Source organism: Kryptolebias marmoratus, linkage group LG7 (genome assembly GCF_001649575.2).
Source record: "Kryptolebias marmoratus isolate JLee-2015 linkage group LG7, ASM164957v2, whole genome shotgun sequence".
In the NCBI taxonomy this organism is placed as follows: domain Eukaryota; kingdom Metazoa; phylum Chordata; class Actinopteri; order Cyprinodontiformes; family Rivulidae; genus Kryptolebias; species Kryptolebias marmoratus.
In genome coordinates, this window is record NC_051436.1 from 5,316,992 (window position 1) to 5,344,480 (window position 27,489).

General features: G+C 41.2%; 2 protein-coding genes across 13 annotated transcripts in view; both read left to right on the top strand.

Moving 5' to 3' along the window:
- Positions 1-139: 139 nt before the first annotated feature.
- On the top strand, positions 140-5,481 carry LOC108242876 (kelch repeat-containing protein). The gene is made up of 13 exons (XM_017428014.3): positions 140-342; positions 517-678; positions 1,356-1,437; positions 1,524-1,574; positions 1,693-1,918; positions 2,008-2,109; positions 2,787-2,918; positions 2,996-3,183; positions 3,387-3,583; positions 3,670-3,764; positions 3,867-3,921; positions 4,020-4,117; positions 4,949-5,481. The coding sequence occupies exons 1-13, from the start codon at positions 281-283 to the stop codon at positions 5,170-5,172; spliced, it is 1,674 nt and encodes a 557-aa protein (XP_017283503.1). The 5' UTR covers positions 140-280; the 3' UTR covers positions 5,173-5,481.
- Positions 5,482-8,378: 2,897 nt separating this feature from the next.
- mark2b (MAP/microtubule affinity-regulating kinase 2b) overlaps positions 8,379-27,489 on the top strand; it is a 62,800-nt gene continuing 43,689 nt past the window's right edge. For 11 of the 12 annotated variants that reach the window (XM_037976417.1, XM_037976419.1, XM_037976422.1 and 8 more), the window contains exon 1: positions 21,766-21,894. In XM_037976417.1, the coding sequence (XP_037832345.1) occupies positions 21,811-21,894 (84 nt within the window). In that variant the 5' untranslated portion in view covers positions 21,766-21,810. Of the gene's footprint in view, positions 9,539-21,765; positions 21,895-27,489 lie in introns of those variants that run through there. The other variant, XM_017428021.3, reaches the window with a different exon arrangement.

The following is a 27,489-nucleotide window of genomic DNA, read 5'->3' on the forward strand; positions in this document are numbered from 1 at the left end:
GAGAGGCCGAGCTGGGGAGCGCTTGGTATGAACACAGGGGGTGGGCAGCGCGGACGGAGCTACTTTAAGGCAAGCAATGTAGCCCCGCCCCCGTCGTCTAGGACACGCTGAACAGTAAAACGCGCGCACGCAATCTTTTACCAAGAACTCGCGCGTAGTTTAGAAACCGTACACACGGCTGAGGCGGGAGCGAGGCTGCTGTAGTCAGTCTTAACCTTTTTGATTCGTGTTAAACATAAATAAGAACAGGGGAAAGGCTTTTGGGGAGTAAATCGTGACGATGGAAGAGTTCGGAGTTTATGCCGTTTTCGGTGTAAACGGTCCGCCCCAAAGGCTGCTCAGGTAGGTTTTAAACAGACCCGTCACTTCTCCAACCCGCCATTTTTATAGGGAATATACAATAAAACACGTGGCAGCGACGACTGTTATTTCCGGTATTATTTCCCTGTGTGACAGTAGGCCAGTCTTCTCTTCATTTTCTGGTGTTTTTTTGTTTTTTTCCTCCCTCTTGTTTAGTTCGGACGGGTCGCGCAGGGTGTCCGTCGCAGTTCCCCCGTCTGTCCGGCAGGTGGTGCTGTTCAGCAGCGGGCCGTGGGGGGACAGGATCTGCGTCGACGCGGAGCTGAACGATGCTGATCGGATCCCCGTCACCATTGGAAAACTGACTCCTTTTAACAGGTACGACCGCCTTGACCCGTCAGAGTCGGGTTGCTGACCTAGATGTACAATCTGCGGCTCCTTTGGGGGATTCTTACCTGGCAGGATATTTAGATTAAATTTGTAAATATTACAAATATCCTGGAAAGAACAGTCAAATCTGCATTTTTTGTATTATTTTTTTGTGTTTGTGTTCTTCTATCCTCTGATGTGTGCAGAACAGTCCAAAAAATGCAGCTTGTTTCCTTTTGTGTCCACCATTTTATTATTAGGTGATGTCTTTGCTAGTTTGTGTGTGTGTTCTTTCTTCAAAACATCACATTTAATTCAACTTTCAGGAAGTAATTTTACATCTACAACCAATTAACTAATTAGTCAATCCAAGATCAACCTTATCAAGCACAAAAACGACAATAACTCGGCCAATTTTACAGATATTTAGCTAAAATTTGGCGTGGTAGTAGCTGAGAGTCACCCCCAACGCATATTTTGAGAGCTACATCCTCTACAGTATTTTTGCTTAAACGTCAGCAATAACGTTTGGTGTCAAACGTGTCTATTTCGCCAATTATTTCATGTGTTTCTTTTGTTTTTAAGCTTGTGACTAAGAATCCACACCGACCCAACGTCTGGACTTTATTTCTGTTGATGTAAGATGAGTGTATCCTTTTCCTGAGCGCTTCTCGTTCGACCCTCAGGTGTTTGTCGTGGGAGCAGTGGGAGGAAGAGACGTGGACAGACGGCGTCACGCTGAGCGTCGCGCTGGAGGGAGGACTCCTGGTAACACAGGGACACGAGCTGTCTTTTAATGAGTGCATCTCAGGGGTGTTCTGGTGTCATCGCGGGGTGTTTTATTCTCTTTTCAGTCCAAATCGGAGCCAGAGTTGATCCTGGCCGCAAAGGAATACACACCAAAGGTAGTCTGGTCGGGACGCACTTTCACTGAGAGAACGGTTTAGCTAAAACTGATGATGAGACAGCCATTCTGGTAATTCTTTTTTTTTTTTTTTTGGTCTTCTAAACATGCTACATCAGGACACGGCGGCTCCCCTCGCAGCTCGGGAGCTCAATGGCAAGAGGAAGCGAGAGCGATCGGCAGAAGGCGACGCCAGTAAGGTAGCAAAGGCGGGGGAGGAGGAGAACGTGTGTCCAAACAGTGCTGAGGAGAAGGCCGCGTCTGTGCGAAAGGTCGGAGGTCCGAGCGGCAGCAGGCAGAAGCTGTTTGCTCACGGAGCCGAATCCTCCAAGGCTAAGGCGGCAGGTGAGGAAGGAGGACGTCGTTCTGCTGCTCGGGTTCTCTGCGTCTCGCCGCACCTCTCAGCTCCGCTTCTCTTTCGTCCCGTTTCACAGTGAGCGAGGCAGGAGAGACACGTGGGACGGTGGGGAAAACGCCTCCTCAGAGCGCAGCCAGGACGAAGAGCAGGCAGTCCAGGACTCCCACACAGACCGCCGGTGCGTCCCTGCAAACACAACATTGTGTTTTGTATCATTTAGTCACATTTACTCACCTGTCTCCATCCTACAGCTGACAGGTTGATGCACATCGTTCAGGGTTCTTTTTTCACATGTGTGGCTTTAAAGCAGCACATCCTTAAACTGAAATAAAAAAAGTGGATTTTTTTAGTTTGAAAACACAGACATGCTCAACCCTACTGCATTTTCTGTCCCTGAACTGCAAACCAGGATTAGTGTTTTAGCAAGTAAGCTTCAGGTTCGGCTCAGGATTGAGGCGGTTCAACTTTTTAACTTGGGTCTGTTACCACGGAAACTAGACCATGACACATTATCCTCTTCGTGTGGACGAGGCCAGCAGGTCACAGCCGTCCCTCCGTGAAGAGGTTCAGGTCTTTCGTTATTTATTTTCTTAAACTGGGAACAAATCAGGCCGACTTCAGCCTGTAAGACTGGATCGTTTGAATGAACCTGGATCCTTTTCTGTCCTACGGTAAAGGTACAAGACGTCAGATCATTCTGAACTGAGCATCACAGTGATGTGTTGGCGTGTGTGTGTGTGTGTGTGTGTGTGCATTTATGTAATGTGTGTGTAAGTGTATCTGCAGCACCTCCCTGAAATGACAGACCTCACCAGGAGTCGTTCTTGGTTGACATTTGATTTTGTGTGCCTGCAGCGCCTCCGGTCAGGCCGTCGGGACGCTGGGGTCAAACTTTATGTCCCATCGACGCTCAGACAGCGATTTTAATCGGCGGTCAGGGAGCCAAGATGCAGTTCTGCAAAGACCCCATGTGGAAGCTCTGCACGGGTCGGTCCACCGTAAGCTTCGAAACGTCCCTTTCTACCTGAAGACTGTGGGTTTGACTCTGCTCTCCGTCCTTTTAGAGGACATGTCCTGGGTGGCCGCGGAGACGCTGGCGGAGGGTCCGACCCCCGAGGCCAGGATCGGCCACACGGCCGTCTACGACCCCGACTCCAAACGCATCTTTGTGTTCGGAGGCTCCAAGAACAAGAAGTGGTTCAACGACGTTCACATCCTGAACACGCAGAGCTGGAGGTGGAGCACGGTGGAGGTGCGTCCCGAGCTTGTTTGGACCGCACGTGTCCTCCGCCGTGTTTCGCTCAGGGTTGCAAAATTCCAGGACTTTTTTCCAAAGTTGATGTGATTTAACAGGATTATTCCAGTATTTCCGGTTTATTCCCATGGACAGTTTTGAATTTTTGGGAGGTTTGCAGAAAGCGTCCGACCCTTGACGTCCTCCCCGTTCTCCCCCAGGCTCAGGGAAAGGTTCCCCCCCTGGCCTACCACAGCTGCAGCCTGTTCCTGGGGGAACTCTTCGTGCTGGGAGGGGTGTTTCCCCGGCCCAACCCGGAGCCTGACGGCTGCAGCGACTCGTTGTACATCTTCGACCCTCACCTCTCCATCTGGTACCAACCCATCGTCACGGGGGACAAACCGTCGCCCCGATCCGGGTAACGAAGCTCCTTCCAGACGTTTTTAAGCCACTTCGGTGTCTGATCGATTTTTAAACCCGTCCTGCTGCATTTTCCCCCTTCAGTCACTCTGCGTGTGTGATTCAGGAGAGGTATATCTACGTGTTCGGGGGCTGGGACACTCCTGTCTGCTACAACGACATGTACATGTTGGACCTCGGTGAGCTAAAAGATGAAACGCTCACATCTGCCTGTACACACACACACACACATCTATACGGGACGTATAAAGAAATAAAATGGATAACGTCTGTGTTTTTAGGTTTGATGGAGTTTTCCGTCGTGAAAACATCTGGGAAAGCCCCGTCTCCTCGAAGGTACAAGTGTTCATGACCTTTACTTTACTCCCAGAGTCTGATTATACGCTTCAAACAGTTTTAAACGTAAAATAAAATGACGTGTTCGCTTGTTGCAGCTGGCATGGCAGCGCTGCGCTCTCAGACACCAAGTTCCTGATCCACGGCGGCTACAACGGGAACAACGCGCTCAGCGACACCTTCGTCTTTGACATCGGTGAGAATCAGTTTTAACAGTGTGAATAAATTAAAGGCCGTTCATTCATCGAGTTCATGTCCGTTTCACACCAAGGCTACGTTCACACTGCAGCTGTTGATGCTCAACTCTGATTTTTTTTTTTTGCTTAAATCGGATTTTGTGTGTGCGTGGTCGTTCACGTTACATTTTAAACCCGACCTCCATCAGACTCCAGCTCCTAAAATGACCCTCAGGAGAAGAAGAAGAAGACATGGCGTCACGCTGACAGTTTACAGTAAATTTGGACGCTGTGAGAGTTGGTGTGAATGTGAAGCTGCTGTCCGATTGGAGCCGACTGTCCGTCCAAGCGATGACAAATAAAAGAAGACGCAGAAGAAAAAGAGCTTAGTCGTTAAGGATGAGCTTTTATTTTGAAGCTGCGGCTGCTGCATCTGTGAGGATGAAGAGTCGGAGTCAGGAGGCTTTCACGTGAGGGACCGACGTCCTTTCAGACGACTTCAGTCGCTCTATAAAACATCGATATGTATCCCATTCAGTCCCACGTACGAATATAAAAAAATCAGATTTGTCTTGTTCACGCTGCCGTGAGAAAATCTGACACGTGAAGCATCTTCCTGCAGTCTAAACGTAGCCTGAGATCATCTGGAGTTAAAGCTGTTTTGGTCAAATATTAAAAATATGTTACTATAAAATCTTGTACCATCTGTTAGCCCTCAGAGCAAGTGTTGTAAAGAACTATCAGCTACTACCACAACAAATTAAAGCTCAATATCTCTACAACTACAATGTTTGTTTGTTTTGTTCCATACGTTTTTTTAAGATATCAAACAGAAATGTTTTGTTTTTCAGAGTCGAGCAGCTGGACGGAGCTGACGCTGCCTCGGCTCTCCGCCCCCAGGGCGGGACACTCCATCATCGCCATGGAAACGCCCGGTCGCCATCACCCCCCGGAGGACGACAGCCCCGGGTCCGTCAGAAGGACTCTGCTGGTGTTCGGCGGTGGAGACAACGAGGGGAACTTCTACTCCGACCTGACGGCGGTTCCTGTGGAGGAGCTGCTCAGCGCTCTTTGAGGCGGGGAAAGTTTGAACTTCCTGTCCGCACGTGAAGCTGATTCAACATCTTTCCTCAAGGTTTTATGTTCCTTTATTTTGTCTTGTTTGCTTTGTTGAATTGAGTCTTTTTTTATTTCCAGTTTGTGTGGAAAAAGGCATTAAAGTTTCATTTATTTGCAGGTTAGTTGTAGATTTTAACCTCAGATTTCCGTCTCAAAATCTTTTCTTTATAGTAAACAACAACAAAAAGACAAACTTTTTTTAATATTTCACACCACAGATTTATTATTTAGATCATTAATTGAAAAAAATGCACATACATGTAAAACTTCTTTTCTCAGATGTTTTATTTTCTTGTTTTTTTGTTTTATAAACAAACAAGGATGCAATTACATAAAAATATATTTTATTTTGTTCAGATACTGTTGAAATATTCTTTAAAATTGTTGCATTTTTCATTCGGCTTCTGTTTATGTTGAATAAATAATTATCTTTTGAGCTAAATCTTCCCTTAAGGTACTTTTTATCATCTTTATATAGAGAGAAAACTCAACTTTATTAATTTATTCACCTTTTCAGTCTGATCTAAAGCTACACCAGGTGTATTTTATTCTAAAACATGTCAGATTGATGTAATTTAAATAATTTGGGGCGATTTAAAACCAAAAGGCTCACTAGCAGATCTGTGACGATGGTGTCATAAAAATGTCTGTTTCAGCCTTAAAGGGACAGTTCAAATCTTTAGAAGTGAGGTTTAATATCAGTTAAGAGAAATGGGCTGTTATGTTATTTGTACACATACAACTCTAAAATCAGTTCCCTACAGAAACATTTTGTTGGTGATATTCACACCGAGAGACAGTTTCAGAGCTATCCAGTGATTACTTTCTGACAGCTTCATTCAAATCCATCCACGCTCTGATTCATGACAGATTTTGCTAACAGAAAAAGTCGATCTGTCTGAGCTAAGAGTATCTGTTGGGGGATCAGTCTCAGCTACTACCACACCGAATCTTTAGCTTGACACTTAAAACTGACCGAGTTATAGTCAGTTAAATACACTGAAATCAGCTACAATCAGTTCAATCTCCAGCATAGATAGATAGAGTGCATTACAGTCAGAAATCCTGCAGATGGCGCCACTTTATCACATTTTTTGCAGCAAACTAGACTCCTGCTGAAAAGGTTCACATAAAAACTGTCCTCAGCAGAATCATTTATCTCTTCTAACAGTCCACATACCCTTTAGTGTCCTCCCATCGCTATAAAGGAGGTGATTCTTTTGTTTTCCAGGAAATCCTGCCAGTTGGACCCCCCCCCCCCGGTCATTTCTGACTAGTCTCTCAGAGCCCTTCATTTCCTGAACTCTTCTTTTATTTTTCTGCACAACATCCTCACATTGTGTGGCTCTTCGCGACTCTGCGGACCTCTGAGCCGACAGAGTTCAGACATCACTTTTGTTTTTTTTTATTTTTTATTTTATTTCCAGTGGCAGCCACATCATCTGAGGCAGCCTACGGTTGTTGCTAAGTAACTTGGAAATGTCTGAGCCTGCAGTCAGCATTTTGCAGCCACACATACGGAGAACATGGGTATATATTTACATTTTATTTTTAGAGCTGTGGTGGCAAATAGGGCCCACAACTTGGCTAGATTAGAGTATGAGTGAAATAGCGAACCCTTAGCCGGTGGGACTTCTTTAGAATCAGTAAAAAATAGTCAAACTAAACCTTTATTGTATTTGTGAAAATGATCAGTTGGTCAACAATAGGAAACTGAATCAGTCACAGTTGGAAAAAAAAACAGGAATGTGACTTTACCGAAGAAAAGTCCAGTGAGCGCCACATGAGTAACTCTGCTCGCAGAACTGGACTGAGTTCAGGTTTGTTAAAAGATTCAGTCTTGGTAGTGTTAAGTTTTAAAAAAACTTAATATATGAACCAGGCTGTGAGAGAATTTTACTTAAAGGATGGCGAAATTCTGTTTATGAGATACCCAAGTCATTTTTATGATATACTGAGTCATAATAGTGAGATAACTACATCATCATTATAAGATAGCTAAGTTCTAATTATGAGATACTAAGTCATGATTTTGAGATACTTTTGAGATAGCAAAATATAAATATTTGGTCATACTAAGTCAAGATATGAGATAGCTGTGTCATAATTATTTTATTCTAAATATGAGCCACTAAGTCATGATTCTGAGATGTTAAGCCATACTTATGAGATAACATAATATAAATACTAAGTCATACTAAGTCAGATATGAGTTAGCTGTTACAATTATGAGAGAATATTCTAATAAATGGGAGATACTAGGTCATAATTATGAGATGTTAAGCCATACTTTGATATAAAAAATATAAATACTTTGTCACAGACATAAGTTAGCTATGTCACAGTTATGAAAATATTGTGATAAATATGAGACACTAAGTCATATTTTGAGATAACTACATCATCATTATAAGATAGCTAAGTTCTAATTATGAGACACTAAATCATAAGTACGAGATGTTAAGCCATACTTATGAGACAGCAAAATACAAATACGAAGTCATACTAAGTCAGATATGAGTTAGCTGTTACAATTATGAGAGAATATTCTAATAAATATGAAATACTAAGTCATAATTTTGAGGTACTTTTCAGACAGCAATATAAATATTTAGTCATACTAAGTCAAAGACATGAGATAGCTGTCATAATTATACCATTCTAAATATGAGATACTAAGTCATAATTATGAGGTAGCATAATATAAAAAAATTGTCATACTAAGTCATAGATGTGAGTTAGGTATGTCACATTTATGAGATAATATTCTAATAAATATGAGATACTAAGTCATAATGAGGAGATGCTGTGTCATAAACAATAAAATAGCTGTCATAATAATGAGATAGTTTTGAGATGCTGCCATATCTATGAGATGGCTAAATGTAGACACTTATAGGATCTGTTTTGTTTTTGTAGCAGACATAGTCTTCTATGAAGGGTTATATAATCTGGGTTTTAATACAGTCAGTTTAAGTCCAAATGAAGCCAACACAAATGGCTTGTTTAAATGTCCCCAGTGAGTCCATCAGTCCCCCCTGCACCTGCTGCTGTCCCCACCTGAAGGAATGGTGGTGAGTCAGTCAGGCGAGCGGCGAGATTTCGGAAAATAAAACCCGAGCGGAGCCGAGCGCTCCAGAACTCCCTCCCTTTCCTCAATTCTTCTCTCTTTTCAGTCGTGGTGCAAGCAGCCATGTTGCTGCGAGCTTGTTCCGGTATCAGGGCAGGATCATAGACTGCATTCGGGCGCAGCTCCTCGTCCTTTTTTTTTCTTGCCGCCGCACCTTCTAAACAAGAAGGACAGGGGGAAAAGAAGAAGAAGAAGAAGAAGCCCTACTTTTTTCCCCCCGATAATGGACCCTACTGCTGGATGATTCCATCTCCTTTCGGTCGGCCGGTCGCTGCTGGGATATCGGGACAGGACGAGCTGCTTTAAACGCCACACTGCAGTGCCGCACTGGTGAACGACCTCACTCCAATCACCCAAAAAGAAGAAGAAAAGGAAGAAAGAGTGGTGGTAATCTGCGTGGTTTTTTGTTATTTTGTGGGGGAGTTCTGCGGCTCAGGGTCGCTGGGTTACTAGCTAAACCGTTTGAGTTAGCCGCACGAGCTAACGTCGAAGCAGCCAATTAGCTGCCGTTTTTTTTTAAATTCCTCACCTGCCATGCTACTGCTGGTGTTCTCCGGACCCGTCACCGAGAGCCTGCCGCTGGAAACTGTTTGAACCGAGTTGGGAGGAAGAAAAGCGGGGGGAGGAGAGGCTTGAGGCCCGCGTCCCGGGGAATGACTTTTGGCCTGAAAGTTTGCAGACCTCGGAGCTGAGCCGCTGGGTGTCTCGTTCCGACTCGACCCCCGTCGCTCAACTTTTCTCCGAGCTAGCTCCAGGCGGCTAGCTAGCTAGCTAGCCAGCTAGCTGGCCCGAGAAAGCTCACGGTACCGGGAGAGGCTGTAGCTCACCGCTCACGACCAGTGCTCATTCGGATGTGAATGTTTGTTTTTTGTTTTTTTGTGTTGGCAGACCCTTTCCCTGTGTTCCTGTTGACAAACATGGGACGTGCGGTCGCGGGCTAACTCCGTAGCCGCTGCCGTGGGGGCTCCAACTTGTTGATCCGGCGGGGATATTTTTTATTTTTTTGGTTGGAAGTTGTCGCCTGCAACTGAGGGTTTTAAACGAACAAGAGGCACGGACTGATCGACATCGCTTCACGGTTTCATCCCCACCACCCTCTTTTGTTTTTATTTTTTTCTGCCATCTTTTTAAAAACAACAACATGTCAACAAGGCCCTCTCAGGGGCCGGTTATTGAGATCTCCACTGGGCAGGTAAGACGGATCTGTAGACTAGGCTCATGTTGCTGGTCTCTTTTTCTGCCTGTTTTCTGTGTCTTTGTTGTCTTTGCCACACAGCAGTGATTCACCAGCTTGCCAACGCAATTACACTGGATTTCCCACTCCCTGTAGCACACAGCAGAGCAGATTTAGGCTTGTGTTTAGTCTGTGTCTGAAGGCATGAACTCCTTCCTGCCTGACGTTTGGTCACTTTGACCTGCTAGGATTCAACATATCCTCCTCAGCACAGATGTCCAGAAACCACTAATATTAGTTCAGATGTGATGCATTCAGGGACCTCCGTGAGCAGCTTGTCTTTTATTTGTAAAGGAGAAAACTTGTACCAAAGACACCCATCCAAAATAAGACTTCCTTGGAAAAAAATAAAAGTTGCCTTGAAAATAAATAGTTCACTTATTGCTTACACAAGGCAGTGTTGACTCAGGGCACTAAATATTTATCAGCAGGAAGTACTTGTTTGTTGTTTTGGTGGTAGGTGATTAAAAACTAACCAGGGAAATTTGCATATTCTGTGGGAGAAAAAAAGTCTGATTTTGACAGCTGAAATCTGTGGAAGAAGCCGACGTTGAAACAAGCAGAGCGTAGCTAAAATTAGCAAAACTGTAACTAAAAGCTAGAATTAGACGAACAGGAGCTAAAAGGTGACTCAGTGAGATCATACTTAAAAACTAAAATGAGCTAATCTATAGCTAAAAGCTAAAATTAGTAAAGCATGAGCTAAAAGCTAAACGAGACACTGACTGATCATAACTAAAAGCATCAAAACTGTAGTTATAAAATAAAATAGCTAGACCTTAGCTATAAGCTAAATTTAGCTAAGCCATAGCTAAAAGCTAAACAAGAGGCTCTGATTTATTGTAGGGAAAAGCGAAACAGCAAAGCTGTGGCTAAAAAACAAATCTGTAGCTAAAAGCTCAAAACTGTATATATAAAACAAAATAGCTAGACCTTAGCTAAAAGCTAAAATGAGCAAAACCATTGCTAAAAGGTAAAAATTAGCAAGACAGCAGCTAAAAGTAACATAAAAAGATAAAAATATAGGAACTATTCTGGACTAGATTTCAGAGGACAAAGTTTTTAAAGGAACTGAAAAGATCTCAGTGTATTTCTGTAAATAATGTAAAATTGTTCAAAATAATAAAAGTGAGCACGCTGTTTCCATCGAGCCAAACGTTTTGGTAAATAAATAGTTGAAATAGCACAAATCTGGAAGTAGTTTGATTGTAAAAAATTTAAAGTACTGAAGAAACTACAAACAGGAAAACAATAGTATGAACTCTGACTCAGCAGGTTGTAGTGATGGTCCATATATCATTTCGTAGGGTTAATATTTTTGACGTGTTTCACTCACAAATGGACCAAAACCTGTGCTGACAATTGAGCTGAAGAGCGTCATGGGCGTGACGTTTCAGCACAGCTGTCATTTCATGGTTTTATTCGGGTGCAGGAAGTCTTCAAAACCACCACAACAATACAGTGTTTGGTGTAAAACAACGCTGAGTTACGTGTCCTTGTGCCAAAGTGGATCCAGAACACGTCAGAAATATCACTTTATTTACAAAAGATTAAAAAAGAAAACAAGTGATTTCCAAGATGGCTTGCAGCAACATTTAGGTGTGTGGCTCAGAGTTCAAAAGCTAAATAAAATCCCCGGGTTTTACTTCAAATCCTAATGCTAGCAGGCTCGAACAAAGCCCCTGCTTCAGTGTTTACAATGTCAGCCATAAGCTTAAAGACATTTTTCACATGTTTTGCATGAAAACTGTTGTAGTTTTCATTAAAGACGGAGACTTGCAGTGCCGGACAGCAGCATTTCATGGAATTAGTCTGTTAAAATGAGTTGAACGAGTGTTGTTAATGTAGTTTAAAGCTAAAAACTTTTCCGTTTTGTGTTGCTTTTGGTTCTTTTGTTGCGTATGAGGATTTACCGACCTGGGTGAAGGTCACTGGCCAGTGAAAAACACTGGCGCTGAATGTATACACATACACATATTCACACACACACACTTATGGAAAAATAACATAAGCCTATCTCAGTTTTCTGGTTCAGAACCAAGAAGCAGAAATGCTCTCATCAGCTAGTACGTAGTTCCCACCAGTCTCGACCGGAAGAGATATTTTTGCCATGTTGGTAGGTACAGTGATAGCTTCAAAGCTAACTAAATCCATATATTTACCTATTGGCCCGATATGACCAATGTACGAGGGAAGAAGATATGGAGAAATTCGCTACTGTTGGGATGGGCCCTTATGAGGTAAAAAAGGAGGAAGTATCGGATGAGCCCGACAATTTGCCGCCCATCTCTTACTTCCACTTTGTTAATTATTTAACGTACATGCCTACATTCTGGAGGAGCTATGTGGCCTAAAAGCAATGGACTCAAACAATCAGCGTTTCAATAAATTTGTAAAGGATGTCCGAACTCTCCATGCTAACAACAAAGTTCTGGTGATTGTCAGGGTAAACAATAACTATCATAAATGCACATGTAGGCATACCTTGTCAACAGCGTGTTTATGGATTAGAGTCAGACCTAAAATGGCGCCAGCACTTTATTTCTAACAATATTGTTGTTTTATTTGTTACATCGCTGACGAAACCCTTTAACGTTTAATTTAATTCTTTAACCGTAACGTTTGCCTTGGGGTTTAGCACGTAGCATAGCTGCGTTATCTACAGTAGAGATGTTCTACTCTACTCTAACATAACTTAACTTTAGTTTTTAAATTGTTCCTTTTAACAGAATAAAAGCAGATTCTAGACGCCTTTTAAAGGTTGATCCTTGCCAGACTTGCTGACCTTCGCCACTCAAGTCTTCTGTTTCAGGTCCTTCGTGTTTTACAGATTTTTGGAAACTAGTGACCGTCTGCGCGGTTAGAACCCCGTTTAATCCGACACGAAGCAACCATTGACTACAGTCAAAAATAGTCCGCGATTGGAAGAAACCGTCTCCTCTGCCATGGCTGAAGCTACGGCCTGTTTCAATGGCGACGAAAGGGGGAGTGTCCGTAAGTGTGACGCCACATGCGAACTAATGTATTGGAAGCCATCTTGTTGGTGGAGACTTGAGTGTTCAAAGATTTCACTTCTTTGCTCTTTGTAAAAGCAGAATCAAAAGTGATCTGTTGATACCCTGATGTCGCTCCGTGAGTCAATACCAGCGTGTTGGCACGCCAAACAGCTCCTTATCGCCGTCATCCTGTGAAAGGAAAAGCATATTGACCGTACACAGAAGCACAGGCCTAAATCCGCGCACCTGGAATGACACGTCCGTACGTGACTACACCCTCCTGGGCGTGTGAGCCAAAAGCGAAACAGTTAATTTTACAGCCATCTGTACCTCTCTCAGACAGAACGCGGTGTCGTGTTTTTTGACGCGATGCTAGAACGCGGACTCTGCGGATCTCTGCCAAAGACTGAGGCCGAAAACGAAAAGCTCAACATAAAATAAAACCTGGCTTTACTTTAGCCTGAGCAAAGTGCAGCATTATCTAATGGGACAGTTTGTTAAGCAAATTATGGCTCCAGATAAACCGTTTCCGCTCTGAGAGCGTCTAACTAAAAACTTTATGAGCATATATATGTATCCACCGCCAGTTTTAACTGACTCTGTTGTAGCGTATTTATTTAAAAAATATATATAAACAGCGTTCCAGATAAAGCAATTAAACCATAATTTAAGGAATACCAAACTGCTTCTTAACTTTAAAGACTGAAACACACAAATAGAAGTAGTTCTTCACAGAAAGGTCAGAAAGTAAAAAGAAATCAAATAATCTCTTATTTTGAAACAAAATCCAGATAAGATATAAATGTGTTGCTTTGTCTGCACACATCCAGTAATTTATTAAAGCTACATTCACCTAAACTGTTTAATTCATTTAATCTATAACTGAATTTAATATTCTAGCTTTAGTAGTGAATATTAGTTAATTTCCAGCCTCAAAAATGTCTCAGACACATTTATTTCTGCATAATTTAGCCTTCAGGGTAAAACAAAAGTTTGCAGTTCGCTCCATCTGTATATTTAAAACAATTTGCAACACATCTGCATAAACTCTTCTAGTCGTAAATGTTGGAAAGAATAAGTCTTTGTGTTGTTTCTTTTTTTTTTTTTCCCTCTTTCTGTTAATTCCACATTTTGTACTCCGGGACAATTGGGATTTTGTAGCCTCTTTCGGATATCTGGTGCTGCTCATTAATCTGAAAGCAACCAAATCCCTCGGCTTAAAGTTCAAACTTTGTGCTGCTTTCCCTGACCTGCTTCTGACAGCAGTTTTATGGGTTTGATCCTTGTATTATTGGCAGTTAACCGTTTTGTAGATGCAAAGAGCAGCGGCGGGTCCAAATTTGGCAAAATTCAAAGAGATCGACCGGATTGTTCAGTCCAAAAGCTTCCTCCTGGTTTTCTTTTTCATTAGGATTTGATGTTTCACTGATTTTAATTTTTTTGTTTTTTACTCAAAGTTAAACCGTAGTTGTTTTGGGTCGTTCACCAGCTCCTTCTTTCAGACACACAGTGACCAAAGTTGACTTTATTATTGCCCGTCGCCACTGAAGGTGAAAGCAATTAAGTTTTTATCCTATGTGTGTGTGTGTTCATTTTGTCTGTAGCGTTAGCAAAATATTTCTTAAACCATATACCAGCGAATCTCAAAGTAATCACTGGATGTACATCTGCAACTGAATAACCTTTTGGAGTCACCCCAAGTCAAAATGGCCACCACATCTAACTGACATTAGCCAACAAATGGGCAGCTTTAACGCCGTTAGTTTTACAGATATTGAGCTGAAGTTTGACGTGGTAGTAGCTGAGACTTGTCCCCAACACATGACAGATCATTTGACATGCTCCTAATTTAACACTCCTGCATGGAAACGCTTTAATTTAAAATAGACCCATTTGAAACAGAAGCTAAATGTATACCTGACTTGTATCTTAACCCTGAATGCCGTTGGTTAAATGGTTCGAGGAGGCCATTAATGTTGCAGATCTGATGTCTGAGCCAGGCGACAGCGGGTTCTGATCGAGCGAGGGTGGATAACCGCCGGTGAGGAGTTATTTTGACCCCTCGTTTTGATGATGCGAACGTCACATCGATTCTTTCTCCCTACTGGAGATTTAGAAGATATGATGATAGTTAAACAAAAAAACGGAGGGGGCATATTTATCCTCTCTGTCTCCACATGATGCCTCATTCCAGATGTACACACAGGCTCATAATTGTCTTAAATATAGCAGCAATTACTTGGTGATTAATAAGACCTGAAGCTTAAACTGCTGTTGTGCAATGTTTTTGTGCTCATTAGTGCTCCGAACACATCAGTGCTCGTCCTACAGCACAGAGACAGGGTTTTCAGATGGAAATGTATGAAGTTTTTAGAGACGTTGCTTATTCTGAACTGGGTTTGTAGGCAAAAGGTCACAGATGGATACTCCCACACAAACGGTCTGTTTTTAAAGGCCCATGTATAGAAAGCTTTCGGTGTCGGGTCTCATGATGCAAGACAAAATGGCACCGGACATGAGGCTGAGCGTTGACGTGACTCCGCTCTCCTGCCACAGACTTAAGTATATATCTGATCTGCTCGTGTGTCGCTCGTGTTGCACGGCTTCGGTCTGATCCGTGAAATGACTGTTTTTGACTCGAGTGGATTCAGCGTCACGTCGTTGTTCTGTACATCAAACTACCGATGCCTGTTTGGTGTCATTTTTACCCATTCACGTATCAAAACATTCAGCTAGATCAGGAAAGGTGTGTTGTGACTTTTAGTGTTTGTAACTTTTATACTTTTTGAAAAACTTTGTGGATAAAGTGAAATATTTCCCATAGAAATACATTAAGATCTCAGCTGATTCAGAAACATTGTTCTCATGGGAACCTGCTTCAGCATACTTGCTCTATTTTTGTCTTCTGACGGTCCTTTTACCTTTTAGCTACAGTCTTGCTAATATTAGCTTTTAGCTATTATCTTGCCATTTTAGCTTGTAGTTTTGCTATTGTAGTTTTAAACCATTGTTTTGCTCATTTTAGCTTTTAACTGTGATTTTGTGAATTGTAACTTTTACCAGTTTTACCTTTTTTAACAGCAGTTTGGCTTTTAGTATCAGTTTAGCTTTCAGCTGTGATTTTGCTAATTGTAACTTTTAGCTGCGGTTTTGCCGAGTTTAGCTTTTAGCAACAGCTTTTCTCATTGTAGCTTCTTAGCTACAATTTTGATAAGTTTAGCTTTTAGTCACAATTTTCCTATTTTAGCTTTTAGCTGTTGGTTTGCTGTTTGTAGCGTTTAGCAACAGTTTTGCTGAGTTTAGCTTTTAGTCACAGTTTTGCTATTTTAGCCACTGTTTTACTAAATTTAGCTTTTAGCTGTGGTTTTGCTTGTTGTAGCTTTTAGCAACAGTTTTGCTGAGTTTAGCTTTTAGCCACTGTTTTACTAAATGTAGCTTTTAGCAGCAATTTTTCCTAATTTCAGCTTTTAGCAGGGGTTTTGCTTGTTGGAGCTTCTTGTTGCCATTTGGCTAATTTCAGTTTTTACATGTGGTTTGGACAATTTTGTCACTGTTTTGCTGATTTTATAGCTTTTAGCTACTACTGTTTTTAACTGTTAATCATTTAGTTATCAGTTAATTCTTCAACAAATTACAGGAAAGTCATCCAACACAGTTGTGAAATGTGACTTTAACGTTGTCAAAGTTCACCAGCCTGTCGTACACGTGACTGCCAGCTAATCCTGGAGTTAATGGTCATAAGAGTCCGACGAGCCCAGCCGATATTTCTGCTGTCATAAACAGCTACCGGCCGCTGTCAGATGTGGAGCAGTGACGTGGTTTTGTTGGGGCGAAGTGGCAGAAATGTTAAGTAGCTTTGCTCACACACGTTCCCATGATATGCGAGGCCTAATGCTGGCAGTCAGTGTGAGGAACTTATTGTGTTTAAAATAAAAAGAAAGACATTTTTATTATAAATGACATTAAAACTTTGCAGAAAGCTGGTCCTCATTGGGTTCAGTACGCCGTGTTTGGTTAACAGGTTTGCACAGTTTGTCCACTTCCCCGGGCATGACTGTCTGATTTCCTGTTTTACAGTGTTCCTATTCATAAAAGCATGTCTTCTGACACACATGCAGCCTGAAATACTGGTCTGTCTTATGAGTTTCATCCTTTTATGTCATTGTTTGGGCAGTTGAGCGCTAGCTGAACAAACTGGATCGTCCTCTCGCTGAGGTCTGACGGAGCTGACGGGAGAGATCTGTTTAGCTTAAAGGTCAGGTTGAGAAAACGCTAAATTACAAGCACAAAGAGGGTGACTTTTTTATTTTGGTTTTCTTATGTTAGTTTTAGCTGAGAATTGTTTATGTAAGACACTGCGATCACAAAGAAAATCTAAAATAAAACGTATCGTATTGTCTATAGTAGGATGTTATAAATGGACGCTCTGGCTTATAAGTCGGACATAAGTTGAGTCTTTAAAACACATTTTGCTTCTATCAAATACACACAGATTCATTGACGTACCTAACGTATTATATAGTAGTACCAGTAGTAGTAGTAGTAGTAGTAGTAGAGTGTAACGATTCACAATAATCAGAGTTTGGTACGTACCTCGTTTTGACGTCGTAGTTTTGGGTGCGGTAACATTCAAGGAAACAGAAATGTATATAATTACATTTAGGTCAATATAGCAGAAGCTTTGGTTAACTGTAGTTGTTTATATAAAACTGGTATAACTTGCTGGTTAAAATGCTGACGAGAGGAAAGTTCATAATGTTGTCACGGTCACGTCTGCTGCTAAAAAAAATACTCTTTTGACATATCTAAAAGGCCTTTACTGAAAACGTTTAGGACAAATACATGTCCTTACTCCCCCGTATGTAGTCGGATATTTTGTGAAACTGTTTGAATCCTTATTTATTAAAATTTTAATTTTATCTTGTTTTTTCCCCAAGCAAAATGAATATATATATTAGTATATTAATAGCACTTTAAAAGATAATTTTCATTGTACTCTCTCAGCACTGAGCATTTGTTTGGTTCTTCCTCTGCAATCCCTGCTCTTATATGATTTAAGAAAAATAAAGCTTTTTTTTACATCGATTTATTTGTTTGATAAAAAGAATCAAACTATCCATGAATCCCCGAGTTTACAAATATGTTTGTGTCCGGTGTAGATCTTTAACCTAATCAGTCGTTTTTGATTAATCGTGATCTCATTCACTCACTTCTTGAAAAAGAATTAGTTAAGCATCATAATTCAACTTTTTTTTTTATCATTTAATGAACTTAAATCCAAATTGATGTTTATTGTTGCAGATCTGCCTTTTGTTATGTGCAGTTTGTGTTTAAATTGCAAACACAGAAAATGGGATTTCTGATCATGTGTACCTTTTTAAAGTGAAAAAGCTGTTTTCTTTTAAGTAATATTAATTTGCTTATTATCCATTGCAGTTATTTCTAGCACAAATAACCATCCACTGACATGTCGTAACTGCTGGCTGTCAGAGTTTCTTTTTGCTTCAGCTGTAAGATTTGCTTTGTTCTGTTACGTTTTATTTATTGTTTTCGTATCAGAGCTGCAGAGGGCTGCCAGGCTTTAGTCCCCCGACGTTCACTTCAAATGTCTTTACGGAGATTTTCCAGCAAACTCTCATAAAGATCGTAGCGTGAGACGCTTCCAGTTTATCTTCCGGAGCGTTCAGTCAGTCCTGAGTGGTGTCGTCTCAGATTTCTGCAGCTGAATGAAATCTTTTTGGTTTTTTTCCACTAGTTTGATTTTGACTGTTTGGAATAATGAAAGAACTGGATTTTTATGCTCGGTAGTGCTGACCCTCAGAAGACATGCCTTTCGCCACAGCTAAGATGTTTATATGATAATTAAAGTGGTTATTTAAACTGGACATATTCTGCTTCCTGGGACAAGTCAGGATAGGTCTGTGGGCTACAAAACATCTTCATTACATTTAATACACAAAATCCTTCTCGGATGTTGAGATTTCATCTGATCAGTTCTGCCTGTTTTGAGTGGTTTTAGGAATACGTCACTTTTATGCAAATTAGCTGCTGTTGGTCACGCCCCCAACTCAGTGACGCAGAAAGTGAATTTTACCTTAATAGATCCCCTTTAAGACAACAATTTGGTGATTGTATTTCATGTCTAAAAGGTGATATAATGTTATCCAGAAAGTTGGCCTGTATTAAAACAGGAAGTGACTTGACAGAGATACCATTCTGTCAGGTCACTTCCTGTTGAGGTGATACTCAGGCTTACGTTGTTCTTTATTATTGTGCGTTGCAGCATGTCAGCTAACGCCATGCTAATTTATTGAGCTGAACAGTTTTGGTATTTGATCGTGGGCACCTGATTGAGGTTTTCAAATGGTGGTCTTGGGTCGCACTTTTGGTCAAGAGCAAAACTCAGCTGTGAGTTTAGAACGCCCAACACACATGTTTAACAGGATATGTGTGTTATTTAGATGGTTTGTGCTGTAGAGGTGCAGTTTTCTGTTATTGGAGACGTTTAAGTCATACTTCTCTGTTTCTGTCAAATAACAGAAGTCAGAAGCTCCAGCCTGAATGTAACCGCGGTGACATTTTATTCTCTTTCATTGTTTTAGTAACTTTTTATCGTCTGCCGCCAAGAAAGGCAAGAGATGATATAGCTGCCTGCCTGCGTGTGTTTGTCATGTTAGCAACATTTCTCATGAATCCCTGAATGGATTTGAACGAAACTCAAAGCGATCTTTAGATGCGTCTCAACAACCTGATTCAAGCTGTTAGAACCTCAGCAAACACAAAAAATGGCTATAAACTTTACAGACGGTGAGCTGAAATTTGGTGTGGTAGTAGCTGAGAGTCGTCCTCAACTAATACTTTGAGCACCAACAGATCACACGGTCCTAGATGAAACTTGGGGCGTGAACTGTGGTGGGCGATATGCATTCCTTCAAGAAATGTTAAATTTAGTGAATCTTTTGTTGTCTTTTCAGGAGAAGTTGTGTCAAATCGACTAATATAGAGATTACTAACAATAAAACCGCTCTCTAATATTCAGAGTACCTGATAGTATTTTTCATAAGTTGCTACCATTTTTGTTACAAATTCTTATTATCCTTTGCTTCCTGTTTTTTTTTTTTTTGTGCCAAACTCAGTTTGTGGTCTCGTTGGATGTCAGGTTCAAAGGTAATACAGCCTTTTCACTCCCGTCTTTTAAACATAAAATAATTAGAAAATACTTGTTGCTAATGTAATTAAAGATTAACGCGTTCTGTTTATGTGCAGTTTTAATTAATGAGATTAGCCACACCAGCTGCTGTGAAAAATGCGTTTGGTTGAGGCTCAAAAAGCCCCGGTTCCCCCCCGTGTGCTAACATGATGATCTGTTTGTTCTTTAAACTTTCTACTTCTTCTTTTTTTTATTCATTTACTACAAAGTCTTTGGCGCTGTTGTGTTATTTTTCTCCTCCAAATCTTTTTTTTTTTTTTTTTTCATGTTGACCTATTTAACCCGATCCAATACGGCTCGCAGATTAAAAATGCTGTTAAGCGCCATGGCAACAAAGACAAAGCAAACACAGTATTGGAAATTTGAGTCTGGCTGGGCACAGGTTGGTGCGTTTTCACCTGACACCTTGGGAGTGGGAAAGAAAGGCACAGGCTCGCAGCCAGATTATGAGCGTGAAACTCTATATACCTGAGAATAAAAGCTACTGAATGTGTGGATAAATTGTCACAAGTAGTTTTAGGGGAAAGATTTTAATAATCAGGTACTTTCCTCTTTCTTCCCCCTCCTTAGTGTCAGTCAGTAGCCCCTGAAACATTTCACTCAGTGGTGTATATTTAGTTTTTTACTCCAGGAAAACTCTAAATCGTGCCTCTAGTCTTGACAGATCTGTCGTATTAACAGAAACTCACGGCTAGCAGCAGAAAGCCTGTTTCAAACACACTCAGAAGGTCGTTCACTATCACATTTGCCCTCTCAAGGAGCCGCTCGCCATTTTCCCCCTTCCGCTCGGTGAATCATTAATAAGATCTGAGCTGCCTTTTGATCGCCACTGATTCAGAGTTCCTGGGAATCGAAGCGTTAAACCAGCAGCGGAGCAACATTCGGAGCTGTTTGTTGGGTTGGAGCTGAGAGCGGAGGGCGAAACAGGCCTTTCCGGTTCGGCGGAGTCGTAGGTGCGGCAGCCGACTGTTGATCTGAAGAATTTGACGTCATCCAGGTGAAGGAACGCACACTCCTTCCCTGGCGCCTCCTCACGACTCGTCCTGCTCCGTTCTGTCGGTTTACGTCAAGAGAAAGTTCCATGAGAATTTGAGGAAATAAAACCCACTTGTTTGTTTTTGGATTATCTCTTTGTCGTCATACGTTTAAATTCAAGGCCTGGCATTCCTTGAAGGAACCGTTCATGCCGGAGTCATCTCATAACATAATATGAATCACTCTCAGCTACTACCACATCAGATTTTATCTCAGTATCTGTAAAATTGACTGAGTCAGAACCATTTTTGCGTTGGCTAATGTCGATTAGCTGTGGCATCCATTTTGAATCAGGTTGACTCCAAAAGTTAATCAGTCATAGATGTAAATCCAATGATTATTTTCTGAGTTTCTTTAAAATCTCTCCAGTGGTTCATGAGATATTTTGCTAACAGACACACAGTCTGCCTTCGCCTTTTGGCAGCGGGCGACAGAACGGGGTGCCATCATTCCGGCAGACAATTCGATTTGTCTCTGCTTAAAAACACAGGCCAAGTTTCTTTCAGTTTCCCAGTAAACCTCGATAATGTACCGCTACGAAGAGCAGCCGAACTTTAAAAGTTGAATGCAGCCAACCGGATCGTGTTCTGACACGTCTTAATTAGCTGCTGTGAGAAGAAAAAAAACGTCTATTACTTTAAAATTACAGATGAATCTTATCGACCATAATGTTGGAGATGGTCCAAAAATACAATGGATGAATGGTGGAATATGGCTTTTTTAAAAAAAAAAAAAGCAAATAGTTGCTGGAAAACAGTGAAGATATTTAAGCATCAAGACATTTAAGGTCAAAAGTGTCGATTTGATTTTCCTCAGATTTAATCTGTCAGTCTGCTTTGAGAAGCTCCAGCTGGAGACGGCGTTGATTCTGAACGTCAGCCTTTTATCGCCTGAAGGCCAAGGGTTGGTCCTGGTTTCGCCCGTGTTTGTCTGTTAGCAAAATACTTCACGACCCGCCGAACGAGCGTTAACCAGACTCGCGGGAAGTAATGATTGGATGTAGATCTGCAGCTACCTTCTGGAGTCGGTCCGATTCAAGATGGCCGACGAGAAACAAAAACTGCGATGACTGGGTCAGTTTTACAGATGTTGAGTTAAACTTGTAGCAGGTGGTAGCTGGTTTATTTATTTTTTTACAGCTGTGACTTTTCCAGGAGATGGTTCCCGCGTAAAAACCGGGTCGTAGTTTAAATCTCTGGCATGAAAGGCGGCGGGTGATAGGCATTTGCTTTAATCCCAAGACCACATTTAAATTTTATTGGACCTGGCCCTTCAGTTTGAGACAAACTGAGACTATTTAGGGAAGTCTTCTCATGACAGTGACTTTGAAGACAAGAAAATGAAGTTTTATTTTCTCAGTAATCTTTGATTTTGACGTGGAATGAGCAACAGAGAGCATCAAACGAGTCATCGACGTTTGTTGACGGACTTGCAGCCAAGAAACAATATCTGATATTACTTGAGTTAATGTGCATCATTAGATCAAATATCTGCTTTAATGTATGTCTTTTTGTAGTTTTTTCTTCTTGTTTAAAGTTATATTAGTAGCTGTATGATTGGATTTTTGTTGATGGCTTTTTAGCTCTTTTAGCAAAAGAATGCTAATGATGCTTCATAAGTTCGATCTATTTATCTTTGTTCTTTAAAGCACGTTTGTTCTTTATTCTATATAACACGCAACTGGGAAAAGGTATTTTATATTATCTAAATGAATGATTTGACATATACATCTAAAACCATGGTTATTTATGTATTTTTTTCAATAAATATTGATTGAGAGTGGCCCTTGGCTTGGATTAAGTTTTTAATTTTGGCCCCCCGAGTGTTACTGAGTTCGACACCCCTGATCTAAAAGAGCAAAACGTTGGAAGAACGCTGAATGCGTTTCGAACCCTGGCGCTTTGTGAAAGCTGTACTGACTTGTTGTTGCCGGTGGTTCTCGTGGGCCGATTTACACAGGAAGTGCTCTGTGTCTTAATAGTGGTGGTAAGAGCGCAAACATGAGCTCTGGATTGATTTCACACACACACTCACACACTCATACCAGGGCAGTTGGGGTGAATCCAGCGAACACACACACACACACACACACACACACACACACACACACACACTGAATTCACAGCACACTAACACCCAGCGTGACACCACCTCGCTGAAGTAAGGGGCCTCTCACATGTTTCCTTTGCGTCGAATGTTTGTGAGTTTCTGCTGGTTTGACGGTAATACCTGTTCTGGATCAGGACCTTTTGGGGAGATTACCTCTGAGCCGTTTCACATTATGGGGGGGGGCTCGCTACTTGTGGCGTCTTTTTCTTACCCTAGATTGCACTTTGTTGCTTTCTAACAAAACATTTCTTAGAATCAGTACAGAGACGTTACTCACTTCTCCTCTGGTAGCTTACTGAGCTGCGTCAGAAGGCACAATATTTTTATATCCACCTAATTAAGATCTTACTCTAAATAAGACACCGGCCACTAAAACTGTATTTTCTAATGACCCTGACCTGAATAAGATCTTATTTAAACAAAGTAATAATCAAATTGAGTCATTTGGAGTCAGTTACGTCCTACTGGAGTTTTTTCTTTTGTTATTGTCTAAACACACTTCTGCTTTACAGTTCCTGCCCTCATCTCCTCCAGAACTACATCAGAACCGGTCGGTTGTTGATAAATAAGACAAGTTTTTAAAGCTCTGTGTTTTGAGGGATAGAGGTTTGTTTAAGGATGAACCCAATAATCAACTTGTAACCGTAATCAGACGAATTTAAACTTCAATTTGTAAGACATACGAACACATGTCTGCTGCTGACTTTACTGCTAAGATTGAGGCCGTTCCTTATAGAAGCTGCGGTTTAGGAGCCCCAAAACGATAATTTCTGAAAACTTGTTCCAGACTGACAAAAGAAAGTCTTTAAACACCAACTTAGCATTTCTTTGTAGACAGCTAAAACACAACCTTTTGAAAACAAGATCTTCTAATATAAACCATGACCCCGAGGGTGTGTTTATTTATTTGACTGGACATTTTAAACATGTAACAGGTGCGTTAATTGGATCTACTTATTGCAGGTCATGTGAGCACCCTGACCAGAATCTAGTCCTTAGAATATATTAAAAAAACAACTGAAGTAAATCAACTATTGATGATGCTGAGGAACAGTTATAGGACCTCGTTTTTAAAGTAAAAAAAGGCAATTTATTTGTTCTTAATACAGAATAATCAAATCAAGTGTAATTAAGACTGTCTTTAATTGCTTTTATCAGGTTACAGTAAATGTTTTGTTTCATTCCTTCATTCTTTCCTGGTAAATGTGTTATAAAACAAGCTCACAGTCACAATATTTCAGACCACATGCAGCTCGTTTTACAGCAGCGCTTTTAACTCAGATTTTGGCTGGGATTGCACCTTTCCTCTTTTTGTTCTCGTTTTCCCTCTATTTTTGGCTTCCAATTGAGAGTGTTCATCCCTCGGCCAAACCTTTTCAGATCTGATCAAATGTAATGACAGCGCCGATGAGAAGTACCTTCAATTAGGTGGATGGAGCCCCAGCGACCGAAACGCCAATCAGTGCCGCCGTGTTGACAATTTCTACCCTGCCGTTAAAAAATCTGGCTCAGGTTTTAGATATTTTGTCAACTGTGTACAGTTGTTTGCATACATTTAGAAAAGGAGTACAGCAACAGAAAAGAAAAAATATTAAATATATCTAAAAGTTGTGAGGTTGAAAAACAGATGTGATCAAAAGAGGTAATTAAATTTGGGTCAAACTCATTATTTGTCTGTCCACGACAAAACAAAATGTTTATATTTTTGTTTGGGTATGGTACAGTTTGTTTACATTACCAGTTAATTCCCACGGAAACTTTCCAGTTTGGAATATTTCCAAAATTCCCCACCTTAATTTCCCTTTCTGGAAGGTTTCCTGAGATTTACCTGAAATTTTCCGCCCTGCCAGCATATAACACATGCAACGAAACTCCTGAAATGTTTGTCATAACACTGTAGTAAACGTGACCGAAACATGCTCGTTTCCGATTTTACAAATTATTAAATGTAATGTAGGTGATTAAATGTAATCAGAGGTTCTGCAGGATGATTATTACCTTTACTGCAGATGTTCTGTTTGTCACCAACAACCGTTGAAAGGCTTCCACTCACAAACCCGTTCTGTTCACGCAGACAAGTTCAGTTTTAGGTAATTATTTCCAGCGAGGAGAACAATGTGTTTACACTCAATTAACTCCAAGCAGGGATGTTTTTTTTTGTTTGTTTTTTATGAAGAGAAATTCCCATTTTTTTTAATTGTTCATGATTTCAGCTCTGAGTTTCTGTAATTATAGCCCTCGTTTTAGAAATTAAAGGGAAGTTTAAAAAATATTATTGTTGGCATATTCTTTACACAGAGACTTTCTTTTGTTCTCGTTCAAAAACCAAAATGATCAAAAGGAACCAGCTTTGCCCACAAAGCAAGCACTAAACGCCAGCAGGCTAATTTTATTTCTTTTGTACGCTGAAAACAAAACCAGATAATACAAATTCCAAAACTCTGATCAGGGCTTCAGTGAATTGATATTTCGAGGTGCAGTCAGTAAGAAAGAACTGGAGAGTGCTTTTGGTTTTGCAGGGTTTTTTTGTTTTGTTTGTTTGTTTGTTTTCAAGGTAACCTCTCCCTTTATTGTCTCGGCTTCGCCCGCGTGATTATCATCCATTTATTTGTTCGTTTCCCCGACTTTTCCATGTCTTGAATTCGGTATCAGCTCGAGCGTGGCGTTTTCTTCTCTCCCACCGCACCGTGTAAAATTCCATCCGTTTGCATCTGAGCAAATTCCTTCAATAATTTAGATTAGTAAAGGTCAACGATAACGAGGCCAGAGTCAAAACATAAGCAGCTCTGCCTTGGATCTCTTTGACTTCCTTGTTTGTGTGTGTGTGTGTGTTTTGATTGTGTGCGAATGCCCTTGCAGCGTGGCATTAAATGGTTTTCAGCTGCGAGCGTCTCGTCGATAACGTTTCGGCCTCTGCTTGTGTGTCGGACGGATGGCGGGTGGGGGGTTCTCAGTTGTTGAGCAGGATGTAAACACAACGCTAATGGTCTCTCCACACGGCAGACAGCCGACATAAAAGGTCCGTGCACCGTGCTCCAAATACAGTAGCTGAGTTTCTCCAGGTTTAAAGCAAAAGCGCCGTGCTGTGTTGCACTTGAAGTGGCAGTCGTTATCCAAACCTGTTCCAAAAGAGTCGAAGGGATGACAAAGAAGTTGACCTGTGCTGGAAGACGGTTTGTTTATCTGCGCCGCTCATGTCCTTATTTAGCTTATGAGCTGTTGGGTCATCAGTTAGGGAGCCGATGGAGCTGCGGGGAAGAGTTCCTGCCTGCCAGAGCTTCGAACATCTAAACTATTGTCTATATCCTATAAGAATCGAATACAATGAGGTGGCACGCTTCTGTCAGCCTTGTGTTTGGAAGTGGAAGTAGACATTGTTGTGGCGAGATCACAACAGGAAATCCTAACAATTGTAAATGACGGCAAAATCCAGTAGAATCTCAAAGAAAACGGCATAAACTCAATATGTTTTGGCTTGAATCGTGTTTTTTCTCTTTGTGTGTTGATTGCTGAAACGTCGGCTTCCACTTTGTGGTAACTGTGGAGGAAACACTTCTATTTACAGAAAAAAAGGTCATTTGCTTTGACCCGACACTCAATAACCAGTTGGTATAAAACAGAAACGCATCTTATTGTACTTCTCTTCTGTATTCTTGTTTGTCTTGATGTCACGCGTGTACGGTGTTTATCGTTGCTCTGTTAGTTTTTCTACTTGGTGTCGGAGCGTAGCCTTTTGTATCAGTAGGTTTAAAAGCTGAATTTTCATTTTAAAAACTCAACCAGAGACGGATTCTGCTAATTAACCCTCGGCTAGAAGCCGCTGAAAATGAGCTTAAGGACGTATTCACAGATTTCTGATCACAAATCGATCTAATGAACGACCTAAACCTGTACTGGGTTTATTTATCTATCCAATTTTAATGTGATTTTGTTTAAATTCAATCTCAAATTAGACCTGCTTCACAAAGTCAGCGTTTCATTTGTTACTGAATGACCCAGAAGAGTGGTGAGTTTATGTCCCACCCAGTAATAAACAAGCATGTGAAGCTCTTTAACATGTTAAATCAGATAAACGCTACAGGATACGGAATCCTTTTTTTTTTTTCTCCTGAACTTCGCAGTTCCCTGGTAGTATTCCTGAGTCGAGCTCAACATCAGGGAGTAATAATGTGGGAACCAAAAAAAATGACGTCACTTATTGTCCTCCTCCGGGTCTATAATTAAAGCCGAGGGGAGAGGTGGCCGTGTCCGTGTCTGCGTGTTTATATCAGTGTCTGCATGTGTCAGTGGGGGGTTCGCTTCGCCTGCAGCTGCCCAAAAATGAAGGAAGAATCAGAAGACAAAAATAGTCAGACATGAAAGAGGATAGGAGAGGAAGGACTGAAGAGCCCGAGCGCCTCGGATAAGTGAGAGACATCAGAGGAAACGTGTGTAAATTGCGAGGGTCAGTTTGTGAAGACACTCTATCCGCCCATGACAGAAATCTAAAAGGTTTCTGGTTGACCCGTTCTGAGCGGGAGAAGGAAACGCCAACGGTAACAGACAGGGAACATATTAAA